Source organism: Erinaceus europaeus, chromosome 20, assembly GCF_950295315.1.
Source record: "Erinaceus europaeus chromosome 20, mEriEur2.1, whole genome shotgun sequence".
In the NCBI taxonomy this organism is placed as follows: Eukaryota; Metazoa; Chordata; class Mammalia; order Eulipotyphla; family Erinaceidae; genus Erinaceus; species Erinaceus europaeus.
The window spans coordinates 6016823-6042916 of NC_080181.1; the positions used below are offsets into that span (position 1 = coordinate 6016823).

The following is a 26094-nucleotide window of genomic DNA, read 5'->3' on the forward strand; positions in this document are numbered from 1 at the left end:
AATATGGACCCTGGGTCATTATGGGGTGTAGAAGGTAGATGGTCTGGCTTCTGTAATTGCTTCCTCACTGAACATGAGTATTGACAGGTTGATCCATACTCCCAGCCTCTCTCTCTTTCCCTAGTGGGGCAGAGCTCTGGGGAAGCGGGGCTCTAGGACATGTTGGTGGGGTTGTCTGCTCAGGGAAGTCCAGTTGGCCTCATGGTAGCATCTGGAACCTGGTGGCTGCAAAGAGAGTTAACCTGTAGAGCCAAACAAATTGTTGACTAATCATGACCTTAAAGGGGAATAGTTCAGATGAAGAGTTGGAGGGGGTCTCCATTTTGTAGATAGTTAGTAGTACTATTTTAGTTACAATCCAAAGAGCCCATGACTATACCTATACTAGGTTTTCCTTTCTTTCTTTCTTTCTTTCTTTCTTTCTTTCTTTCTTTTTTTCTTTCTTTCTTTTTCTTTGCTTCTTTCTTTCTTCTTTCCCTTTCTTTCTTTCTTTCTTTCTTTCTTTCTTTCTTTCTTCCTTTCTTTCTTTCTTTCTTTCTTTCTTTCCTGAGCCTGACATCTCATATGCAGGTGGACCCATGTTATTGTCTGGGGAGATGAAGTCATGGCTGGAAAAAGGATCAGAAAGCTGGATCAGGAAACAGAGTAGCTCCTAAATATGGGAAAGGGGTATAAGTATTGCTGACTGTAAACGCCGTCAATGTGATGTGATCTGGGGCCCATATTCAGCTTAGGAGCCTATGTGACCTCTGCATCCCTGTAGATCTGAGCTCATATTCTGGGGTCATGAGTAGGAATGTTCCAAGGTGCCCCAATTTCAGGACCAAATTCCCGTGGTGGAAGATAGAGTATGCTGTCCAGCCTCCCTTTGGAGGATGGAACATTCTCTACCTTTGTTGATACACATTGAGGGCAAGGTCCTTTGGGGGCTCACAAAGGGGTCTATTGTGTTGTTCCTGATAGAGATGACGAGTGACAATGGGGAGAGGGATCTTTTCGAGGTCTAGGCCCGTCATATCTGTATTCACATTGCAAGAGAAAGATACATATCTCCATTTCACAGATGAAAAAAAAAAACAGATTCTCAGCGGACAGAGTGGAAAAAACACACAACAGATTTTCAGGGCCAGGAAGTGGCTAACATGATTAAGTGCACCTGTTACCATATGCAACAATCTGGGTTCAACTCCCTGATCCTGACTTGTCGGAAGGGAAACTTCATGTTCAGTAAAGTAGTGTTACAGGTGTCTCTCGCTCAGTCTTCCTCACTTTTTTTTTAATAGTTAAGAGATTTTATTCTAACAGCTATAATTACAGTGCTCGTTTGTCGAAATGAAAACTGAAAACAAGTATACAAAACAGTTGATTACTAATTGTGTATTGAAAGCAGTAAGAGGTTCCACGACACCAAATGAACCAGTTCTGAGGTTTTCCCCAAGATAAAGTTTAACAGCTCCAGCTTCTTCAGTGTTTATCAAAATACAAAAGAAAAAAGTAGAGGTCGTCGTTTTCGATGGCAAATTTGACCCTTGCAGGCTGAGGGAGTGACAGCACATGTAGCTGGGAGTCTTCCTTACTTTTAAAAATAATATTTTATTTATTATTGGATAGAGACAGAAATTGAGAGAAGAGAGGGAAATAGAGCGAAAGAGACAGAGAGACACCTGCAGCCCTGCTTCACCACTCATGAAACTTTCCACCTGAAGGTGGGGACTAGGGGCTTGAACTTGGGCCCTTGTACATTGTAATGTGAGCCCTTAACCAAGTGTTGCACCACCTTGCCCCATCTTCCTGTCTATCTCCGCCTACCATCTCAATTCCTCTGAAATATAAAAGGTTATTTTTAAATATATAAAGAAAAAATGAATTTTTCTAAACCGTTAAAACATAAAACATGCTCAAATTAAAAACACAGAAAATTGCAAATAATTTTTAATAAAACCCAAGTCAAGGTGCTGTGTGGTGATGCACCTGGTTGAGCACACATGTCACAGTGTGCAAGGATATAGGTTTGAACCCCCACCTGCAGAGGGAAAGCTTTGCAAATGGGACACAGTGCAGCAGGTGTCTCTGTCACTTTTTCTTCTCTATCACCCCCTTCCCTCTTGATTTCTGGCTTTCTCTATCCAGTAAATAAATACAAATTTTAAAAGATGTATTTATTAAAAACAAAACAAAAACACGAAGCTTCAGTGGTCCGGGGGATGGCACAGTGATAAAGCTTTGGACTTTCAGGCATGGGGTCCTGGGTTCGATCCCTAGCAGCACATGTGCCAGATTGATGTCTGATTCTTTCTCTCTCCTCCTATCTTTCTCATTAATAAATAAATCAAAAATCTTAAAAACATGAAGATTTTAGTATCAGTAGACTAATTCCAGTCCTCTCCTCGCTTCTGTTTCTAATCTTCTCTTCCCAGCATGTATAGTTTCCATTTCATCCCTCCTCCTTTTGATTCTATTTTTTTAATATTTATTTTATTTATTCCCTTTGTTGCCCTTGTTGTTTTATTGTTGTAGTTATTATTGTTGTTGTCATTGTTGGATAGGACAGAGAGAAATGGAGAGAGGAGGGGAAGACAGAGAGGAGGAGAGAAAGAAAGACACCTGCAGACCTGCTTCACCGCCTGTGAAGCAACTCCCCTGCAGGTGGGGAGCCGGGGCTCGAACCGGGATCCTTATGCCGGTCCTTGTGCTTTGTGCCACCTGCGCTTAACCCGCTACGCTACAGCCCGACTCCCATCTTCCCTCCTCCTTTAAGGTGGTCATTGTGCCCTGTAGCTACTCCTGGGATCATAGGAGTTCTGAAGAGTGCTTCCTTAAATGCTATCAGTAACACACAACACAGAAAACAACTTCTTACTCTTTCTTTTTTTAAACAAAGTTTTGTTATGTTTTGGAAAGAGACAAGGAGAAATTGAGATGGAAAGGGGCGATAGAGAAGGAGAAATACCTGCAGCACCATTTCATCACTCATGAAGCTTCCCCCTTCAGGTAGGACCAGGGACTTGAACCCAGCACCTTACACACTGTAATATGTGTGTGTTCAGCCAGGTGCACCACCACCCAGCCCCACCTCTTACTCTTTCCACTTGCTATTTTTATATTTGTCCCTTGCTGCCATCACATAAAGACATGTTTTATTTAGGAGTAGGTTGAGAATTAATTTCAAACTATACTGTCTGTTTTCAAGAAAAAAAATTCTCAAGAAGTAAATATATTCTTTCAGAGATTTTATTTGAATATGATGCACATATACTTAATAAACATGTTAGAGAAGCCAGAACCAACAACAGAGTATAGTTACACTACTACACAGTCATATAATTTCACTTATATGATTCTTTCTTCTTATTTAATGTTTCTGCCATCATGCTAAAAGAATTAAAATAATAATCTTGATAACATAGTTAATGGTAAAAATATTTTAAGTCACAAAACTAATTATGATTTCTCAATTCAAGGATATTAATAACTAAAATATTCTCTAGACCTTTTAAGCTGTCTTCCTTCAAACATGATGATAGTAAGAGTCAAGTAAAAATCAACTATGAGAGTATTCAGAACATCAGTTTTTGTAAACTTTGTATAACCACTTAATGCTATGACCATTCATCTGTGACCTACAGACTTACTGTTTTGTGATACATATTATCATGCATTATCACACTTTATACATAGAAAATGTGCAATAAATACTTATTAAGCTGAAGTGAATTTGACAGACACCATCAACTATATCATTCCTAGCACCCAAAATCACTACTGGTTTTCAACTTTTTGGTGACTTGATTGGATAGGACATCATATTCAAGCATGGTAGATCCTTGGAAGAAATAGTAGTGCTCTAAAAGTGGAAAGAAATGGAATGGTTTAATTTAAAGCTTATATTTCTTCTTTAAAAAATAAGTATAGGTCTGTGTTTTATAGGTTATGTGGACTAGATGAGTCTGATTGCAGAATGTAACTGTTGGCTCCCATGGCTGAATCTCCTGCCCCTGCGTACCTGCTTACTGCCAGCCATGCCACCATTTGGTATCTTTACTACCTTTCTTGAGAAGGGGTTGTTCTAGAATGCTGATTATTAAGTTACAGATGTTTTAGAAAAATCACACTCCAGGTGGAAGACTCCAGGTAGGGCAGAAGAGATTAAGCCCAAATTTGATGGAGAAATTGGGGCAGTCAATAATATTGTTCAGGCTAATCTTGCTTGAAGACATTCAAAAACACAAATTCAAGTTTTTCTCAACCCATTCTTGCCCCCCCGCCCCCCAGTTCTTGTGATCCCTTAAGAGTCCCAGGAGGTTAAAAAATATCTGAAGGACTCCAGTTGCCTGCATCCTGGCTGTCTTGTGCGCACTTCCATATAATATACAGCTTGATGGGACTGCAAATTTCAGAGATACAGGCAGTCGTGAGTGATACAATCTTAGACCTCTGCCTAGAAGACCATGGTGGAAATATGTCTCATTTATGCTTCTAGCACATGTATTCTGAGCTTAGCACGTTATGTTCCCTCATTCTGGCCCATGGAAGAACAATTATGTTTGTTGTTTTCTATTTTGGAGAGCTAGCCTTTGATCTTGCCTTTAAATCAGTACAGTGTTCCCAAAAGGCATTTTCAAAGTATTAATAATTTTTAATGTACTTACTGTTGTAGTAGTAGACTGAATCAATTTTAGGACCAATTCCTGGGAAATATGTGGTAATCAGTTTGGGATAACCAGGGTCCATACGTTGTCTTCTCTCAGAGTACCTAAGCAAAGAAATAGGAGGGAGAAACTTAATAGAAAATTGAGTTCATAACCTAAAACTTGAAATAAACCCACAATACTGAAAGGCTCAATATGAAAAGGGTTTAATACACCAGTTAGTAAACCAAGAACCTAGGCAACGCACTCATTTATTTCCGGTCTCTATAGGACTGAATGCTAGGTTTCCTGGCTTCTACTCAAGCACTTTCCCCACTTCACTTCTCTGTGATGCTTCCACCAGAACTAGTCTTCCTTTGTAGAGTTCAGTGTCTAGTGTCCTGTATGTGGATATCTTCCAAAATAATTTCATTTTGTCTAGGTGATCCCAATGTTATGGAAAGAAATCTAAAAACCCTTATGCCCTCCAAACCATAAATACTAGATCTTACTCTTTTCCAGTGTGTTACCACTATGTAACCAGTACGTGGCATTTTATTTGAAATGTTTCTGTTTGAAAACACACCATATGTTATCTCAGAAACCACAAGTACAGAGGAAAAAGAACTAGTTAAATAAAAAACTATTCCAATTCTGTGTTCTCTTATTCCTTTTCCCAGAAAGGGAAGAGACCTTTAGAAATTTGCATAGGAAAACTGCCTTCTGAAAAACGCCATTTCCAGCCTTTATCCAAATTCTTTTTTTTTTTTTTCGTTTTGCTACCAAGGTTATTATTGGGACTTAGTGCCGACACAGTAACTTCACTGTTCCCAAACACCACTCCTCCACCACCCCCATCTCTCTTTGATAGTGTGTGTGTGAGAGAAAAGCAGAGAGGGAGCAGTGGAAACAGAGAGGAGAGATACCTACAACACTGCTATACTGCTTGTGAAATTTCCTCCTGCAGGCCAGGGACCAGGGGCTTGAACCTGGATCTTCAAACATGGTTAACTTGGATGCTCTAATGGATGTGCTACTACCCAGCCCCTGTTGTACATATCTTAAGGGTCAAAGCAAATTACAACCAGAAAGCTCACCTCCAATACTGATTGTCTACAAAGAAGTAGGTCTTAGAGTACAGTGGATTGAAAACTGCTGCATCAATTTTTTTTACAGAGTCTGGAAAGCCCAAAGAATAGATGCTCTTGGGATAGTTTGGTTGCGGTCTTAGATTGCTGAGTATCCAGTATCTATCATCTGTGAAGATAAAGACAAAGAGACACATAAATACTATATAAAAGAGTGATCTGGCACTTCAACAATGTCAGTCTTGTTTTTCAAGGATTTTCTTTTTTTAATATTTATTAATTACCTTTTGTTGCCCTTGTTGTTTTATTATTATAGTTATTGTTGTTGTTATTGATGTTGTTACTGGATAGGACAGAGAGAAATGGAGAGAGGAGGGGAAGGCAAAGGGGGGAGTGAAAAACAGACATCTGCAGACCTGCTTCACTGGCTGTGAAGCGACTCCCCTACTAGGGGAGAGCCGGGGTCTTGAACCGGGATCCTTACGCCACTCTTTTCTCATAGTTCCAAATTGTATGGCTTTGTTCCTCAATGTGATGGTATCCTCTTTGCTTTTACAAGTATAACCACCTCATGCTTTACAAATATCTCCAAGAAGTTTTAGAAGTTACCTAGGTACTAAGCTAGTTTAAATTTTACTTCAACCACCATTAATAAAATTTGGAGTGTTCTTTTGGTTTATATTTAACTTTTCTCTCCCTTAAGGTAGACACACAGCAAAACTAAACATTAGACTTACCTTTAAAGAGAAAAAGCTGTTTCCTGTCTTCAATTTCATAAGCGGCTTGAATGTCAGATGGTAAGCTTGGCCACAAAGAAGAAATTAAACTAGTATTGCTTTTTGGACTTCCAGGAAGCCTCTGCCATATGAGCCTGTTTTAAATAAAAAGTAACACTTAAAACATATTTTTAAAAAATCACTGTAGACCTAGGAACTATGAAATGTGAGTGGGAAGGATCTATGAATGGAATATACAGTCTCTTCTCATTATTTCCACATTCTGGTAGGAACTTCAAAAGAAAGGAGCTTCATCACTTCTTTCAGAGCTCTTCACAGGTGAGTGCTATATATGCATAACTGGAAAGGGAGTCCAGTGGTAGCGCAGCGGGTTAAGCACAGGTGGCGCAAAGCCCAAAGACCCCGTAATGATCCTGGTTCAAGCCCCTGGCTCTCCACCTGCAAGGAGGTCGCTTCACAGGCTTTGAAGCAGGTCTGCAAGTGTCTGTCTCTCTCTCTCCCACTCTCTGTGTTCCCCTCCTCTCTCCCTTTCTCTCCTATCCAACAACGATGACATCAATAACAACAACAATAATAACTACAACAATAAATCAAGAAGGGCAACAAAAGGGAATAAATAAATAAATAATTTTTTAAAAAGAAAGAAAGAAAAGAAATACCTGGCACTTGGAATCAAGAAGTGTGGCTCTTCTAGCCCCACAGTCTGTTCACCAGTTTTGTAATCTAAAGGAAGTCACTTAACCTCAAGTATCTCAGTTTTATAATCTAGAAATGAAGAGCATGTGCCTATAACGAAATACTAATCTCGATGCTCCCAGCCTTCAATATCCACTTCCACATATTCTACAATAGTGGTCATGTCATCCTGGAGTTTTCTTTTCTATCAGTAGAAATCAAGTCTTTTCAATAAGTACTGCACAATTGTAGTGACTGTGCATCATTGTCATCTATGGTTCAAAGAGTCTAGCTTCTCTGCCTTCTGTCTTTTTGTAACCAAAATTCCTGTCACACTCCTGCAAGCCCATTTTTACATGTCAGTATTCAAGTTAGGACACAATTTTAACCACTCTGCCCTCCCCACTTTATAATCATGAAGATTTTTCCAATGCCTTCTATCAAATCCAGATTCCTACTTAGAATTTTTGGCCAGTATGTCTTTCCTCACATTCTACTATTCTCTGACATGCACACATACAAAATCTGACCGTCTTAAATGTTGTGTAGATATAAAAATGATCATACCTGTCTTTAAAGTAAAAGATTTCATCTCCCACTGTACTGACAGCATCAAAGCGCAAATTGGGGCCACAAGCAGCTGAGTTTGCTGGGGATTCTATACTTCCCGGTCGCCCTGAAAACACATTTTAATGAGCTTTTGGGGAAAAAATTTGTTTTAATCCATAAGAGGGGGAATTGTTCTTTTCTAACATTTCAAATTAAAGAAAAATATAGAATATAATCCTTGGGAGGCAGGTGTTTTTTTAAGGTTATGTGGAGTTTGTCAATTAATTAATTAATTTTGAAAATGAGACATTAACAAAACCATAGGATAAGAAGGGTACAACTCTGCACAATTTCCACCACCAGATTTCATATCCCATCCCCTCCCCTGATAGCTTTTTCCTATTCTTTATCCCTCTGGGAGCATGGACCCAAGATCACTGTGGGTGCAGAAGGTAAAAGGTCTGGCTTCTATAACTGCTTCCCCACTGAACATGGGCATTGACAGGTCGATCCATACTCCCACCCTGAGGAGGCAGTTTCTTAATAGAGTATATATATATATGGCTTGATGTTTAATACATAGCTCTGTACATGCCAGAGCAGTGGTCTCATGCTTTATCTTTCATAAAATAGAAAGGTAAACAAATCTCTTAAAATTAAAACAGTTACAGCTATATAAAATTCATAGGTGTAATATGATAAAAGATTTTTTCTCAGGTGGTTGTAACATCATGGAGGAGAAAAATCTGATCACTTCTTTTCCTGTTCTGGTTAGATTACTTCTCTTTATGGCTAGAAAGAAGCCTCAGGCTCTGGGGACAGATAGCTCAGTCTATGAGAATGCTGTAACATGGCCGAGGCCCCAGAGGCTGCAGGTCAGACCCTTAGTACCACTTTATTCCAGAGTTGAGTACTCTTCTGGTATTCGTCCCCCCCACCCCCACCTCACACATGGGTAAACAAAAGTAGTTTTTCAAAAGAAAGCTCTCAGATTCTGGTTTTGGTATAGCACACCAGGTCTCTTGTATATGTTTACAAAATGAAGGTTATATCTACGCTAATTACCTTTAAGATTTTTTTATAGGTATCAAAAAGAAAATAGATAGCCATGCTTTATCCAAAAGCAGATATCAGGGGAATGTTCTTAAGAGGAACGTCACAGGTAAAATAATAAAGAAATTCAATTTACCATAAATAAACTGAATGCCACGTATGTCATCCTCAGAAAGGCGAAATTTGTTGACATCAACGTAATTGTAGTTGGGAAACATTATAGCCTTTGGGTCTTTGGAATGATGAAGACCCAAGGCATGGCCGAGTTCATGAACAGCAACTAGGAACAAATTTGTGCCTGTAAAGAAACCATGCAAAAGGTGAAAGGAGCAATGACATATGTTTGCTTCTAGAGGATAGCAACACAGCATCTGACCCAGCGACAAAGGAAACTCTGGGAGTTTTTTTTTTCTTTTTTGCCTACCTCTGGTACAAGATTTTTAAAAATCTTTTCTCTGTAGACACTAAATGCCAGGTAATCATTGCTTTGAGGGTTGTCTTGAGCATTGCAGATGTCTAGAAATCTTTGAAACTACCATGAAATTCAAGCAGTAAGCCCTGCTCAAGTTTATTGACAATCAGAAAATGTCTCCAAGTATTATCATATAGCCCCCTTTGGGCTAAATCTTCTCTCTCCAAAGAATACTGCTCTAGCAAGACAAATGAAATACATTCTGCTGTGAATTGTTTTGAGAATAATCCCGGTTCGAGCCCCTGGGTCCCCACCTGCAGGAGAGTCGCTTCATAGGTGGTAAAGCAGGTGTCTGTCTTTCTCTCTCCCTCTCCATCTTTCATTCCTCTTTCAATTTCTGTCTGTCCTGTCTAATGAATAATAAGCACTTATGGTTTGAATTTTCTTGAATAAATAGGCTTTTTGAAAGTATAGGCCTGAACCAGTTAAAATGAAGGTGAGGTGGGCAGATCAAAAGGACACAGTAATAAGAACTTGGTAATTTCCCACATGCTGAGAATTACTTCTTTTTTAAAAAAAATTCTTTCTAGAAGGATTGATGGTGTACAGTTGATAGTAAAATATAATAGTTTGTACATGTGTACCATTTACCAGTTTTCTGTATGAGAATTCAACCCCACCTAGGTCCTCCACTGCCATCATGCTCCAGGACCTGCACCCTCCCCACACCCCAGAGTCTTTGACTTTGGTGCAGTACACCAACTCTAGTCCAAGTTCTGCTTACGAGAATTACTTCTATCTGTAGTTTATTTATCTGTAATTAACTCTCTCTATAAAGACCTGTGTTACCGCTATCAGTACAGATCTGTATGAAATGATCTTTTTTTTGGGGGATCCTTTGAAATTTCAAGATGTTCTGCATGCATGGCTAAGTAGCATAAATCTCAAAATGTGGTCTTTCATTAGTTAGGATTTAAAAGGTTCTTTGGGAGTGGGTGTTTCTGTTTGTGTGTGTCATAATTGTTTGCTTTTATTTACCAACCTTTCTTGTGTAAAGTCCAGTACTGATCATCATTAAAATGTGTATCTCCAGGAAAAAGAGTTCCAGGGAAAAAAGCATGGGCTAAGATGTCACCTGTTCCATCAAAAGGATAGCCATCTCCATGATCTTAAAAAAAACGAAAGGAAGGAAGGAAAAAAAGGAAGAAAGAAAGAAAGAAAGAAAGAAAGAAAGAAAGAAAGAAAGAAAGAAAGAGAAAAGAAAGTTAGTTCTGCTATACACTCTACAGGCCATACCAAATCATGTAGGTGGATTATAAGCAAGTCTTTACCTCCAACTACAAATTGTATCATAATGTCTGCAAAGCCCACATGAATCCTTTTGAAATTCAGAGGAGTCACCAGAGCCCATTCATTAAAAGCTCTCTGGATGGCATAGTCAACATCCTCAGGCCTCATGTCGGGAGTGTAATTATTGATTCTTAGCAGTAAAACAAGAGAGAAAACAAACAGAACCATATGTTAATTGTGTCTTATTATAATACTTTACATCTGAAAGCACTTTTGGAGGTTAAGTTACTTCATACATAAATTGATAAGATATATAAAAAAAAACACCTGACTTGGGCAGCAACATATCTCATATGGGTAGCATGCCCGCTTTGCTATGCATGGGAGCCAGTTTAAGCCCCGCCCCCACTGCACTAGACGACATTCGTGCTGTGATCACTGCCCTTCATACCCATCTTTTTCACTATGCAAAAAAGTCAACCTGGAGTCCCTGGAGTAAAAAGCCCCAGAAACAGAAAACAAAGAGTAAAAGAACCCAAGGAAGCCTGACTTTACTAGCTACAGAAACATTTATCCTTGTACAACTTCTTCCTTAAAACAGAACCAAACTTAATTTCTTCTCATTTATGATTTATGCATCATCATTATGTGGGATTCATGTTCACAGATGCTTATTAGTCTTTTGCCCATGCTTCCAAATCTCTGCATATGTCTACCTTGACTGGTCTAAACATGTTTCCTCTCTCTTGATCTTTATGAATTCAGCTTCGTTTTCCTTTTATTTACAGCCTTCCTAATCTAGACTGGCAAACCAGATAACTCCTTCTTGAATGATCAGTGAATTCTTTCTGCTAGAGACAATGAATTTTTTTTTTTCACTAGAAGTCAGACCTATTAGAAGGTAGGAAAGGTGGTGGGCTGCAGCGTTACCTGTAGGTGATAAGTCGTTTCTTCCACCTTCCAGGAGCTATGCTGAAATGTTGAACGTCGGGCACTCCACAGCGAGGCCTGTGCATCATGTTGAGAGTAGGTGCATCCAACTGCCCTGTCACGTTTAACGCAAAGAACCTCTGCATTTCCTGGATTTTATTCTCCATCATGTTCTCAGCGACTTCTGATATGCTCTCTGGCTGTCTTTCAGTCTTGAGGCCATAGAAATTTGCAAGGTACTCCTGGAAAAATATATTTAGCAATAGATTGTTATAGATTAGCAGGCTTCTGTTGAAGCTCTGCATAACTAACTCAACTACAGACATTGCTCTTGAACCTAGTGTCAGACAACTAACTATAAAAATACAGTAGTACTAATTTCCAGTACTAGCAAAGACCTGTCACAAACTGTTACTAAGACTGATTCCTATGATCCTGCAATTCCTTTCATGGGGATTTATCCTGTGGAACCCAACACACCCATCCAAGAAGATCTGTGTACACATATGTTCTTAGCTGCACAATTTGTAGTAGCCAAAACCTAGAAGCAACCCAGGTGCCCAACAACAGATGAGTGGCTGAGCAATGGAATACTACTCAGCTATAAAAAATGGTGACTTCACCATTTTCAGCCAATCTTGGATGGACCTTAAAAATTTTATGTTAAGTGAAGTAAGTCAGATAGAAGGATGAATATGGGATGATCTCACTCTCAGGCAGAAGTTGAAAAATAAGATCAGAAAAAAATAAGAGTAGAACCTGAACTGGAATTGGCGTATTGCACCAAAGTAAAAGACTCTGGGATGGGAGGGTGGGTGGAGAGAATACAGATCCCAGAAAGATGACAGAGGTCCTAGTGGGGGTTATATTGTTATATGGAAAACTGGGGAATGTTATGCATGTACAAACTATTGTATTTACTGTTGAATGTGAAACATTAATTCCCCAATAAAGAAATTTTAAAAAAGAAAAAAATACATTTTTTTAAAAAAAATTATCACCCCTGGTGATCAATGGGATGACAGATGTCACAACCAGATCACTCTCACATCCCTTTTTTAATTATCATGACAGTTTGAGTGGTTAACTAATCAAGGCAATGTTGAAACCTATTGGTGGTATTGAAGGACTAATGAAAAAAAATCATGACAGAGACAGAACTTCAGCTATTGTAATGGAAACTTGTTTTTTAGAGAGACAGAGAGAAAGAAGGAGGGAGAGAGAGATGGAGAGAGAAAAAGAGAAACACCTGCAGAAGTGCTTCACTGCTCATAATACTTCTGCCCTGTAGGTGGGGACTGGTGGCTTAAACCTGAGTTTTGTACATGAGTGCATGTGTGCTCTGCTTGCTGTACTACCTACCACCCTGCTACCTTAAATAAAACTTCTTCAGCATATTTTCCAGAGGAGCTAAATTCACTTATCAATTATATACAAATCCTTCAAAAACAATACCTCTTTCTACATTTCTTTTTGACACAGAAAAAAAAAAAAAAGAAACACCCAAAGTAAACAGACTCCTGAACCAGTTTTCAACTAGTACTATTCAAAATAAAGCTGATCAATGACATAGATTTTAGAGACAGAAAGCAGGCTAGCTAAACACTACAGTGTCACCACTTACATTTGCAAATTCTATGTCGTCTTCTTTCAAGCTTATGTAGTCAGAGGAGGCATCATCAGCTTTGGAAGAAGTGGCCGTCAAGACCAGCATCAGTAGAAGGAACTTCATTCTAAACTTCTCTTGACTAGTTTAAATGAATTTGCTGTTCCTTGACAGTAAAAGTTCCTTAGGTGTCCTTCCTTATATACCCCTTAGACCAGGCTCACTCCATAAGAAATCCTTTTGGTGACTCATAGTTGATTTTATCATTTGACTTTCAAAAGCATGCAAAGACAGCACATTTCTATTCTGGAACCAAAAATGGGCCTATAGTACCGTAGCCCTTCCACAGGTAGATTAACATTAACTCACAACTTACTTAGATAAATCAGTGTAATTTCTTCAAAATAAGAGCACTGGTTTTTGTGTTTTGCTGCCAAGGTTATTGCTGGGGCTTGGTGTCTACATGGCTCCACCATTCCTGAGAGCCATGTTTTCCTTTTTCTTTCTTTTTTGATAGAAGGGAAGAGACAGAGATAGAGAAGGAGGAAAGATACCTGCAGCACTGCTCCACTGCTCATGAAGCTTCCCCCCAGCAAGTGTAGATGATGCCTGCACTCCACTGAGTGTGCCACCACCAGGCCCTGCTTGAGCACACATGTTACAGGCCACAAGAACCTGGGTTTGAGGGTTTGAGCCCCCAGTCTCCACTCGCAGAGGGAAAGCTTTGGAGTGCTGAAGCAGGGCTGCAGGTGTCTCTCTGTCTCTCTTCCTCTTTATCATCTCTCCTCCCCTCTCAATTTCTAGCTGTTTCTATCCAATAGGTAAATGAAGATAAGTTTAAATAGGGAAATCGACCATTTTCAATTTCTTCTATAGTGCATCCCTTCTGTACACTGTTAAGTAATCATTTTGCTAAATAAAGGCATCGGCTAAAGTGATTTTAGTATCTGTTTATTTAAGAGCGAGAAGAGAAAGAACCAGAGCACCACTCTGGCATATGCGATCTCAGGCTTCATTGAGAACCTCATGCCAGATAGTTCAGCACTTTATTCACTGAACCACCTCCTGGGCCATGTTAACTAAAATGTGCTATTATAGGTGAATCTTCTCCCAGATAAATCTAGCTCCCAAGTATTTGGCAATTGAAGTTTCATGGCATCGTCATGGTTTGATGTTCCTTCTGTGTTGTTTAAGCTTACATCCTGTTTCTAGAATCTGAAGTTTTCAGTTGTCTGAGTTGAGATCCATCCCGATTGTGGAGCTGGGTAGAGAGATTGCGGAAACAAGCTCACTCTCGCCCCACCTCATTGTCTAGACTTGGCAGAATAAAAATCATCATTTAACTTGAGAGATAGGAGAAGTGTGTGCTTCCTTCCTCCTTCAAAATTTGAATTAGGTCCTTTGAACTTACTTCAAAACCTACTTTCAGGAACAGGGGAGATAGTGTAATGGTGTGCAAAAGACTTTCATGCCTGAGGCTCTAAAGTCTCCTGTTAAATCCCCCATACCACCAAAAACAAATGCTGAGCAGTGCTCTGGTGAAAAAGAAACAACACAGAATTCTGCCTCTCAGCCACTAGAGAATGTCTGGTAGCTGAAAGTGTTATAGAATCAAGGAATAAAATTCCAAAGGTAGAAGTATAAGACTGTGGGCTACCTTCTGACTCCTATGGGGGTGGGGTGGGCAAGGGGAGTAAGGGCAAAGCTATACAAATCAATGTGTTGGTGTTCTGTCATTGCCCAACCCCCTTCCAGGCCTGGCCAGTGCCACTGCTCCCCATCTGGAACCCCAGGGCAATCATTGCCCCCTCAAGTAGGAAGGGAAGGGAGTCTCTGGGTTGTACTTGGCATCCACCGCCAAACTGTCTTTTTCAAGCTCTGTGATTTGATCTTAAGGATGTTATGGCATTTTATTTGCAAGTGGAGATGGTTTGTTTTACCTGCTGTTGTGATGATTAGTGAGACTGTGTATCATAAATACCAGCACTCGATGTAGGTACTCACAAATATGCTTCCCCCTTCCCTCTGAAAGGAAAATGTCATGCCAGTTACGCTCAGAAGTAAGTCTGACTTTAGTATTTATGCAGGAAATCACACGGAAGAGCTGTAAGGTAGTCAGTTCAAATACTGACTTTCAGAGATTTCAGAGGAGCATGATAGTTTGAGTGATGAGCAGGAAAATGAGGTCTCTGAGAAAACATGAGAGGAGGAGCTGGTTTGCTGCATGCAGACAAGGTCTGTCTGTACTGTCCACAGTGACATCCCTGGTGCCCAGAACTACCATAAAGTTAATGGTAGGTATGTGTGACCGGAATCGAGCTCAAGAATAGAGCCTCAAGCATAGCAGTAGTAACACAAAATAGAAGCTGACCAAGGCATAAAGGAAGTGAAAGAATAGCCTTACTGGAAGCTTTCTAAAAATGTATCTATAAATGTGCTACAATTGTATCATTTATTTATTTATTCATTAGATAGAAACACAGAGAGGGGTGTCGGGCGGTAGTGCAGTGGCTAAAGCACAGGTGGCGCAAAGTACAAGGACCGGCGTAAGGATCCTGGTTCGAGCCTCCAGCTCACCACCTGCAGGGGAGTTGCTTCACAGGCGGTGAAGCAGGTCTGCAGGTGTCTATCTTTCTCTCCCATCTCTGTCTTCCCCTCCTCTCTCTATTTCTCTCTGTACTATCCAACAACAATGACATCAATAATAACTAGAATATTAAAAAAAACAAGGATAACAAAAGGGAATAGATAAATAATAAAAAAAAGAAAAAGAAACACAGAGAGAGGGGTGTCTGGTGGTAGCACAGTGGTTTAAGCACAGGTGGCACAAAGCGCAAGGTCCGGCGTAAGGATCCCGGTTCCAGCCCCCGGCTCCCCACCTGCAGGGGAGTTGCTTCACAGATGGTGAAGCAGGTCTGCAGGTGTCTATCTTTCTCTCCCATCTCTGTCTTCCCCTCCTCTCTCCATTTCTCTCTGTCCTATCCAACAACAACAACATCAATAATATCTACAATATTAAAAAAAAAAACAAGGATAACAGAAGGGAATAGATAAATAATAAAAAAAAAGAAAAAGAAACACAGAGAGAGCACAGTGCAGGGTTGTGTATTAGTGGGATGTGTGCTAGGTCACACCCATGGCAAAGCAGTACACTATGCAAGTGAGCTATTTTGCCTGGCCAACTATGTGTTTAATTTTAATGGTCTTTGAATTTCCTTCATATGTAAAATAGAATAGGAGCTAAAAGTGTTATAATCTATGCTGAGACTGAAAATTGAGAGTCCCAGCAGAGACATGGCTTGCAAGGACACACTGAGGGTCGTGAGAATTAAGATGTCGTCAGCAGCGTGTGAAGATGAACCTGTCTTGAGTGTGTATAAGTAGCAAGGCTAGAGTTTCTCGGGAAGAGAATGTGTGGACAAGCTTCTTTCTAGAAAGACAAGTTTCTATATAGTAATTTTAAAATATGTATTGAAGATATAATAATTTACATGATAGCTTGAAAAACAAAAATAAAGACAACAGCAAGAGAGAGATGACAGCTCAGAAAGCATCTGCACTTTTCTGTTCAGGGGGAAGGCTAGGTAATTTTTAAATGACTAAATTGTTTTTCATAGATTTCTCTCTATCTTTTCAGAACCATGACCCTGTGCATGTGCAACGTCATTGCCCCTGAAACATGTTTGTTTTTATGCAGATATAGAGACAGATGGAGCCGGAGAGGAAGAAATACCATAGGATTGGAACTTGTCCCAGTGCCATGTACTCCCTGTGGTGTCAGGGATTGGACTTGGGCTGAGTGCATGGGCAGTGGATGGCCCTTACCTTGTAAGGCATCTTTCTGCCCCTTGACCCCCAATTCCTCTCTTTTTCATCAAACCCTACTTAAGCAACTAGGCAAGTCTGTTCCCTAACTTAGTGTAACACCCTAACTTCTGTTCAAGAACCCAAATCTGTCACAGCAGATACAGTTTTTTTTGAAAGAGGTCTTTCCAACACTGAGCTAAGAGCAGTGGGGAAGTCTGCAGGTTCTTGAGCACCTTGAAGAGAGGTGCCTTTCCCAGTGTGGCACTGCCTGGGGGTGGCAGCATCCCCCAGAGACCTTGACAGAATGTAGCAGGGAAATGGGATCCTTGGCCTGGGGCTTCCTGCACACACAAGTGGAACACAAAAATGTCTCCCTGCTTCCCTCTTGATTTATTGGCTGATCCATTAATTAAACTAGTATAAGTCTGACAGGAGAAAAGCAGCTTAGTTTAGTTTTCTTTGTACAAAAACACTAGACTTATGGGACTGAAAGGCAGTCAGGTAACTGAGGTTTCTTGTCATCCTGAGCAAAGGAGAAGGGGAGGCGTGGGGGTGGGGGTGTGATGTGGGAGAAAGACAATTCAGGAGAGGCAAAGGAGAGCAGAGGTTTGGAGAGCAAATGTTTAACGTGCTTGGAGACCAATCTTTTGATATAAAATATATCTCTGATAATGGCTGTTTCCCCACTCAATCTACGTTTTAGCCCCCTCCTAATATTTTTAGGCAGACCAATGAAAGAAAAATCATTATTTTCCAACTTTGCTGAGCCTTGATTACCTTCAGCTCACTCCGCATGCCATTGTGTCATATTTTGGGGAGCTTGTTCTAAACCCTTTCCAAGGCATGTCATAGAAGCAGTACTTAGTAGAAGCAAAAGATGAGGCTGCCTGGGTAGAGCGATATAGAGAAATTAGAGCTCTTGAATAAGTGAGGATTTATTTTCTACTAGATGAATGAATGGAAAGTTTAAACATTTTCTTTTTGTAACCAAAGCACTTGTCATTGCTGGCTATGGTGGTTCTAGGGATTAAATTTAGGACAGCTGAATTTCAGTTTCAAAATGTAATATGTATACCATTGTACTATCTCTAAAATTAAATTTAGAGCCCCTAAACTTAATCTTTGTAAAAAACAATTTAATCTAGTATAGCTGGACTGATGTTTGTATTTTCTGAACTTTATGTATATATATACACACACATTTATATATGGTATACTGCATGGCTTACATGATCCTTTCTACATATTAGGTCTATTATACTAGCATATTTTTTTCTTTTTTCTTTTATGTTTTTTGCCTCCAGGGTTATTACTGGATCTCAGCACCTGCACTACCAATCCACTGCTCCTGGAGGCCATTTTTCCTACTTTATTGCTCTTGTTTTTTTACTGTTATTATTATTGCTGCTGCTGTTGTTGGATAGGACAGAGAGGAGAGGAAGACAGTAAGGGGGAGAGAAATACACCTGCAGACCTGCTTCACTCTCTTTGAAGTGCCCCCTGCAGGTGGAGAGTCGGGGGCTCTAAGCAGGATCCTTGAGCCCTTCCTGTGCTTTGCGCCATGTGCACTTAACCTGGTGCGCTACCGCCCAAACCCCATATTTTTATTGCTATTAATATAGTTAAGCATAATTTTATAAATATTTTGCTTCATTTTCCATAAAATAGATTTTATAAATTCACATTAATTGTGAACCCTTTTGTAGCTTTCAAAGAACACAGAGTTGGTGTCACTACCAGCTAATAAGCAGGTATTTTACTTTAGTTTTTTTTAATTATCTTTATTTATTGGATAGAAACAGTCAGAAATCAAGAGGGAAGGAGGTAATAGAGAGGAAGAGAGACACCTGTAGCCCTGCTTCACCACTCATGAAGCTTTCCCCCTGCAGGTGGGGGCCAGGGAGCTCGAGCCTGGGTCCTTGCGCACTGTAGTATGTGTGCTCAACCAGGTGCGCCACCACCTGGCCCCATATTTGACTTTAAATGAACTAAAAGTCTGGTGGTGGCACCACAGCTGTGCACTCATAGTTCTGCAGCAGGCATTCTCTTTTCCAGGAATTCATCCAATTCCGTTATCATGAAAGGCAGATTTATAGAAAATATAAATGCCCCCACCCCAATTCCTAGAACCATTCCTACCATAAATCAGAACTCAGGGCCAGGCTGTGGTGCACCTAGTTAAGCACACACATTACTGTTAGCAAGGCCATACGCTCAGGCCTTTGGTCCCTGGCCTGCAGAGAGGAAGCTTCATGAGTACTAAAGCAGAGCTTCAGGGGTCTCTCTCTCCCTCTCTATTTCCCCCTCCCCTCTCAATTTCTCTGTCTCTATTATCCAATAATAAATTTTAAAAAAAGACTTTAAAAAGTTAAAAAAAAATAAATCAGAACTCCAGGAATGATTCAACAAATTCTTTCACTAGGTTTTGCCTGATAACTTAAAACAGTCATTTATTTCCATTGGCATAGCATTGCATTATTGCAGTATGGAAGTTCTAGGTGTGCACAGCTAAAAATCAACATGTGTATAGAGTAGTTTGCCACCTGAGCTTGGCTGATCTCATCTAATGACTTTTTAGAACGATCCCTATGTCGTGGGTATTTTCATCACCATAGAGGACTTTGAGGGGCATAAAGAACTTCAATATATTGAAGGGAGATTCTGCTGGGAAAATGTCAGCACCACGGCCAGCTTACACTGGAAGTCTGAATCATCCTGGCCAGCGTGTAAGGATCCATTTTTGAGTGAGGGCTCTTTCCAGAAGACCTTTTATTATTCAGTCAAGCTCTGCAAGTCTTACACAAAAGGAAGCCTTGGGGCATCCTGCTGCAGATACACATGAAACAAAAGGAAGGAAGTTTATGGAAGATGAAAAATAGTGGCCGGTGGGTGGGGGTGAGAAGGGGTGCACACAATACATGTTATAGTCCATGCAGGTACTGCTTTACAAAATCAGAAGTGGAGTTCTCTCTGCTGCAAGACAGTTACCTAACATCTCTCTTGGAAAAGCAGAGATAGAGGAGAGCTCTTAGCACAAAAGGGGCTAAAGCTTCATGTCTTTATTGCATATGGATAACAAAGCTCTTGGGGTTTTCCAGTGCAGGCTGGCACTAAAATCTGCTCTGTGGAGACTTCAAGGAACTTTCTCCTTTCTAATACCAAATTTGTCATCTGATTAGTAAACACAGCAAAAAAACAAAAAAAAAAAACATGAGTCATGCTTAGAATTAATTCATTAGTGAAAAATATCTCATAGTGAGTGCCGACATTATCTAAGTAACCATTTGGAGGGCATAATTCAAGAAAGTTTAAGGGAGTACTTTGTGCCTGTAGTCACATTCTTGTCTGCTTCTGGAAAGATTCTGGTCCTGTTTTTCTTTAATCCAAGTGCAGCCCTTCTTCCAAGTCCCTTCTTCTGTTATCACATCTTCCTTGAACTCCATTCCTTTGACAGAAAGCCTGACTTGTCATTTTCTCTTCAACTTCTGTAGCCCTCAGTAGATTGTTCATTCTCTTCTGTCCCAGAGGCTAACCCTTCAGAAGCAGACACAGAAGACTACCTTAAAATATTCCTCTGACATATTGAAATATTTATTGCCAGAGATCAAACTCAATGTCTCACTCTTCCTTTGTTCCATTTCCTGGACCTCTGTTTATTGAAACATTTTTCTATTTTATGGTCTTGGCTCCTTTGGCATAAGCTAAATGCTGATATATGTGAGAATGTGCCATTACCCCCATTTTTTATTTGACACATCCATTCTTCAATTTTTTAGGCTTCTGCCACCTTCTTACCAGTGCTTTCAGTGACTTAAATCCTTTTATTTAAACTTTGTCCCCGTAGCAGCTATCAGATGCCTTGCTCTGCCTTGAAGTCACACCGTTGACTTTCTGCATGGAGAAGCTGGGAGCTCCTGGCCATCTACAATTGGCTGCCATTCAAATAGAGGACTGAATACACCTAAATAGAAAAAGCACTGTGCCAACAACGATGGGGAACTGTGGAAAAAATATGGACTACTTCCCTAAAAATTGATTCTAATAAAAATATAGATTTTTAAAAAATTAAGTGGTGAAAATTCTTGTGAGATGAAGATAATTAAGAAGCAGCGAGTATAGAAAATGTTCCCCCTTTGCTGCGTATAGACAAGTAACACTGACAAGTAACTTAAATCTTTTGGAGAGTACTGGGCCTGTTTGAAAATCTCATGAAAGTTCTAAAACTTATCAAGAAGAATGAACCTATCTTTAATTGTTTATATTTTTAGTGGGATTGGAGCCAGATGATGAATCCCTGAATTTGAGAAAAATATTGCCCAAGCAAGAAGATTCTCTTATGGTCGCCTTTGCCCCAGTCTCTCCAGACCTCCTCTCATAATGAACTTCAGCGCCTTGTAGATTCTGCAGTTGGTATAGCAGACAGTTAAAGGCAGTATCTTCTCTGCAGAAATGCAAGGTACCTTACAGGTCACTGACTCTGACTTGTGTAAGTTTGAGGGCTACTGGGGAGGTCATTACTTTTTTCTCAGCAGCCTAATTATTGTTTCTCATCCATGTATCATTTTATCCTCATAGGCTTCTCATTTATCATTGTTATTGTTGTCTTGGCTCTTCTTATCATAGAGACAGTGAGTCTACACTCTTGTCAGACTCTAGGTCTCTCCAGGTCTTTTACTTATGCGTATAAGGTAAATTCCTATACCTTTTTGCTTGTTGGATCAGTATTTCAGTGGCAGAAATCAATCCTAGATTTCACACAAGAACTGCCTCCATTCATTTGCCCACTGTCCAAAGGGAGGCACTGCAATCGTATAATATGGTCAAACTGATGAGCTAAGAAACCAGTCTTCTGGCACTTCTGGCACCAGTCCCAATCTCGGTAGTAATAAGAAAGAAATGTGCTTGTCCCTTAAAAGTTAAAGAGTAGCCCCAAATCCAAAAGCATTGAACACACAAGATCAGATGTTCTGCTCAGCTAATGCTATAGATGTCCTACCCAATCACACAGAAGTTACTACATTTGGACATCTTTTTCTTAAGTTTTTCTTTTATTTTTTTTAAATTTCTTTATTGGGGGAATTAATGTTTTACATTCAACAGTAAATACAATAGTTTGTGCATGCATAACATTTCCCAGTTTTCTATATAACAATACAACCCCCACTATGTCATTTATCATCCTTCTTGGATCTGTATTCTCCCCACCCACCCACCCACCCCAGAGTCTTTGACTTTGGTGCAATACACCAATTCCAGTTCAGGTTCTACTTGTGTTTTCTCTTCTCATCTTGTTTTTCAGCTTCTGCCTGCGGGTGAGATCATCCCACATTCATCCTTCTGTTTCTGACTTATTTCACTTAACATGAATTTTTTGAGGTCCATCCAAGATGGGCTGAAAACGGTGAAGTCGAAATTTCTTTTTTTTTTTTTTTAAGCTGAGGCGGTGGAATTGTAGGTTTTTAACTTAATTCAGTTTTTATATTTATTTATTCCTTTTTGTTGCCCTTGTTGTTTTATTGTTGTAGTTATTATTATTGTTATTGATGTCATTGTTGGATGGGACAGAGGGAAATGGAGAGAGGAGGGTAAGATAGAGAGGGGGAGAGAAAGACACCTGCAGACCTGCTTATTCCATTGTGTATATATACCACAACTTGCTCAGCTACTCATCTGTTGTTGGACACCTGAGTTGCTTCCAGGTTTTGGCTATTACAGATTGTGCTGCCAAGCACATAAGTACATATGTGTACACAGATCTTTTTGGATGGGTGTGTTGGGTTCCTTAGGATATATCCCCAGGAGAGGAATTGCAGGATCATAGGGTAGGTCCATTTCTAGCCTTCTGAGAGTTCTCCAGACTGCTCTCCACAGGGGTTGAACCAATTGACATTCCCACCAGCAGTGCAGGAGGGTTCCTTTGACCCCACACCCTCTCCAGCATTTGCTGCTGTTCCCTTTTCTGGTGTATGACATTCTCACAGGAGTGAAGTGGTATCTCATTGTTGTCTTTATTTGCATTTCTCTGACAATCAGAGACTTGGAGTGTTTCTTCATGTGTTTCTCAGCCTTTTATATCTTTGCTGTGGTGAATATTCTGTCCATGTCCTCCCCCCATTTTTGGATGGGGTTATTTGTTGTCTTGTTGTTGAGATTTGCAAGTTCTTTATATATTCTGGTTATTAGCCTGTTGTCTGATGTATGGCATGTAAAGATCTCCCATTCTGTGAGGGGTCTCTTGGTTTGGGTAGTGGTTTCTTTTGCTGTGAAGAAGCTTTTTAATTTGATGTAGTCCCATAGGTTTATACTTGCCTTAGTCTTCTTTGTAATTGGATTCATTTCATTGAAGATGTCTTTAAAATTTATGCGGAAAAGAGTTCTGCCAATATTTTCCTCTAAGTATCTGATAGTTTGTGGTCTAACATCCAAGTCCTTGATCCACTTGGAATTTACTTTGTACATTTGGATATCTTTTTAAAAGGTTTTTTATGGGGGTCGGGCGGTAGCACTGTGGTTTAAGTGCACGTGGCACAAAGTGCAAGGACCGGCGTAAGGATCCCAGTTCGAGCCCCCGGCTCCCCACCTGCAGGGGAGTCGCTTCACAGGTAGTAAAGCAGGTCTGCAGGTGTCTATCTTTCTCTCCCCCTCTATCTTCCCCTCCTTTCTCCATTTCTCTCTGTCCTGTCCAACAACGAATGACATCAACAATGGCAATAATAACAACGGCGAGGCTACAACAACAAGGGCAACAAAAGGGGGAAAAATGGCCTCCAGGAGCAGTGGATTCATGGTGCAGGCACCGAGCCCAGCAATAACCCTGGAGGGAAAAAAACGGCTTTTTATTTATTTATTTTGGATAGAGACTGTGAGAAATTGAAGGGGTAAGAAGATAGAGAGGGAAAGAGACAGAGAGACACCTGCAGCACTGTTGCATCACTCATGATGCTTCCTGCCTGCAGATGGGCATTGGGGGTTTGAATGTGGGCCCTTGTGTACTGTAATGTGTGTGCTCTAGCAGGTGTGCCATCACCCAGCCCCTGGTTATCTTTTTTAAGTAATAAAATTTTAAAGAACCAATTTCCACTTGTTAAGTGATGGGTTGTTAGGATTATTACTTTATGTCTAAGAAACACATGAGGTAATTGCTAGGGAAGTTGTTACAAAAAAGGTATATGGATTTAGGTTGTATTCATGATTTTGATCCTTGGTGGTACATACATCAGTGATGACATAGTTCTCATAAATAAATAAACTTTAAAAAAAATAGGTGAGGAAGAAAATAAAACACCCATGTTTCCAAGGTGGCATTGTATTCATGAGAAAGAAAACTTTCCCATCTAATAGAGATGATGTCATTAGGGAACGGTTGAACCAACTTTGTATGAGATAGGGACTAACATGACCACCAGGTGAGTACCCTGATGTGCAGCTTCGCACAGGTTGTCTGTGAAGTGAGGGAGGCATCAAAGAGCAGATATGATGAAGTCTGGGTGAGGAGAGAGGAACCAGGGGAAATTTTAGACTTTATGACCAACCATGCAAATTCTCTTACCAGGTGAACTTTGACTAGGTCACTTTAGGCATCAAATTAAAGAGGATAATAAGCTTGGGGGACACCATCGTAACTACCTCAATTTCCTCAAAATCCCATGCTGGAAGTTACCACACTTGAAAATAGGCATTGATTAGATTTTAATGAGTAAACCAAACATTCCTGTAAGGTTGGTACCAGAAAGCAAACCTAAATTCCCCACTGTAATCATCCCATGGGAAAATCCACTGTTTTGATATTTCATATTGCTGTTGGTTTGACTTACTCTTCTGTTTTTCTGTGGTAAAAATCTGTGCAGTACAGTGTGTCCTGGAGCTCCAATTTCCCAGAACCCTGTTCCACTAGGGAAAGAGACAGGCTGGGAGTATGGATTGACCTGTCAATGCCCATATTCAGCGGGGAAGCAATTACAGAAGCCAGACCTTCCACCTTCTGCATCCCACAATGACCTTGGGTCCATGCTCCCAGAGGGTTAAGGAATGGGAAAGCTGTCAGGGGAGGGGATGGGATGTGGAGTTCTAATGGTGGGAATTGTATGGAATTGTCCCCCCTCTTATCCTATGGTTTTGTCAGTGTTTCCTTTCTATTAAAAAAAAATTATGCAGTGAGCAAATGCTGTAATTCCAGCTGCAAGTTCTCTTATTATCATTGGCACCTCAGCAGCAGATTTTGGCTGGACCTCCAGGATGACAAAGATCTCTTCACATTTTCCTTGTTACACAAGAGCTCCAGGGCGCCCCTAACTGAAATTTGGCAGTCATCTTCTGAACATCCGCCTTTGGCATATCTGACCTGGTATCATCACCCCCTGAATTTATTGAGAGCTCAGACTTAAGAAAGCTTATCAAGGTGTCAAAAGGAAATTGTTGGAGAAAATGAGCACCTGGCATTCTGTATACCTAGCAAGAGCCAGACATTTGACCTTCATAATGACTTGAGATGTTGATATTCCGAAAAATATAAAGCTCAGAGAGCTTTAATCATTTGCCTGTGACCAACCAGTTTGCCAAGCAGGCAGAATTTGAATGTGGTATGTCCTGTTAAAAATACCTGTCTACAGGGCCCCAGGCAGTAAGTAGCGCAGCAGGTTAAGCGCACATCGAGTGAAGTGCAAGGACTGACTTAAGGATCTTGGTTCGAGCCCTCAGCTGCTCACTTGCAGGGGGGTCACTTCACAAGTGGTGAAGCAGGTCTGCAGGTCTCTATCTTTCTCTCCCTTTCTCTGTCTTCCCCTCCTCTATTTCTCTCTGTCCTATACAACAACAGCAGCAATGACAATGATAACAATAATAACAACAAGGGCAACAAAATGAGAAAAAAATGGCCTCCAGGAGCAGTGGATTTGTAGTGCAGGCACTGAATCCCAGTTTTTAGCCTGGAGGCAAAAAAAATACCATTCCACAATGGAGCTACTTGTACAAACCCCGCTTCACTGGGAAATTGCTCAGACTGTTAGAGCATCAACTGGTATGAGAGGTCCCAGGCTCAAGCCTGATACTACCTTGTACTGGAGCTGAGCAGTGCTCTGGTCCTCTCACTCCCTTTCTCCTATGCCTCCTGTCATTTAATTTATTTATTTTTTAAATAAAATGAACCCACTTTGCCAAATCAAGAATAATTTCCCAGCTTAACTGCAATTTCAATTCCTCACAGAAATGTCACCTTTTGCAGCCAATCTGGAATGTCCCAGTCAAAATTAGCAATACAGTCTGTTTGATAGACCCACCCTGCCACTCAAGGAAGGTGAGCTTGCCTGAAATGATTCCCTCA

The 26094-nt window shown here is 40.4% G+C and overlaps 1 protein-coding gene across 1 annotated transcript; it reads right to left on the reverse strand.

Annotated features, from left to right (window-relative positions):
• Positions 1-3222: 3222 nt before the first annotated feature.
• Positions 3223-13094, reverse strand: LOC132534899 (macrophage metalloelastase-like). The gene is made up of 10 exons (XM_060179625.1): positions 12987-13094; positions 11363-11604; positions 10474-10622; positions 10185-10310; positions 8867-9028; positions 7696-7804; positions 6454-6587; positions 5726-5885; positions 4650-4753; positions 3223-3844 (listed from the first exon to the last, which is right to left on the reverse strand). The coding sequence occupies exons 1-10, from the start codon at positions 13092-13094 to the stop codon at positions 3744-3746; spliced, it is 1395 nt and encodes a 464-aa protein (XP_060035608.1). The 3' UTR covers positions 3223-3743.
• Positions 13095-26094: the final 13000 nt, after the last annotated feature.

What these genes read in the sequence shown, in the direction of transcription:
- LOC132534899 (XM_060179625.1), bottom strand. Translation starts at nt 13,094, where the DNA reads ATGAAGTTCCTTCTACTGATGCTGGTCTTGACGGCCACTTCTTCCAAA. An exon ending in GATACAATTTGTAGTTGGAG is followed by an intron (nt 10,311 to 10,473) that starts GTAAAGACTTGC and finishes GTTTTTTTTAAG; the next exon opens with ATCATGGAGATGGCTATCCT. An exon ending in ATCTTTTACTTTAAAGACAG is followed by an intron (nt 6,588 to 7,695) that starts GTATGATCATTT and finishes TATTTAAAACAG; the next exon opens with GCTCATATGGCAGAGGCTTC.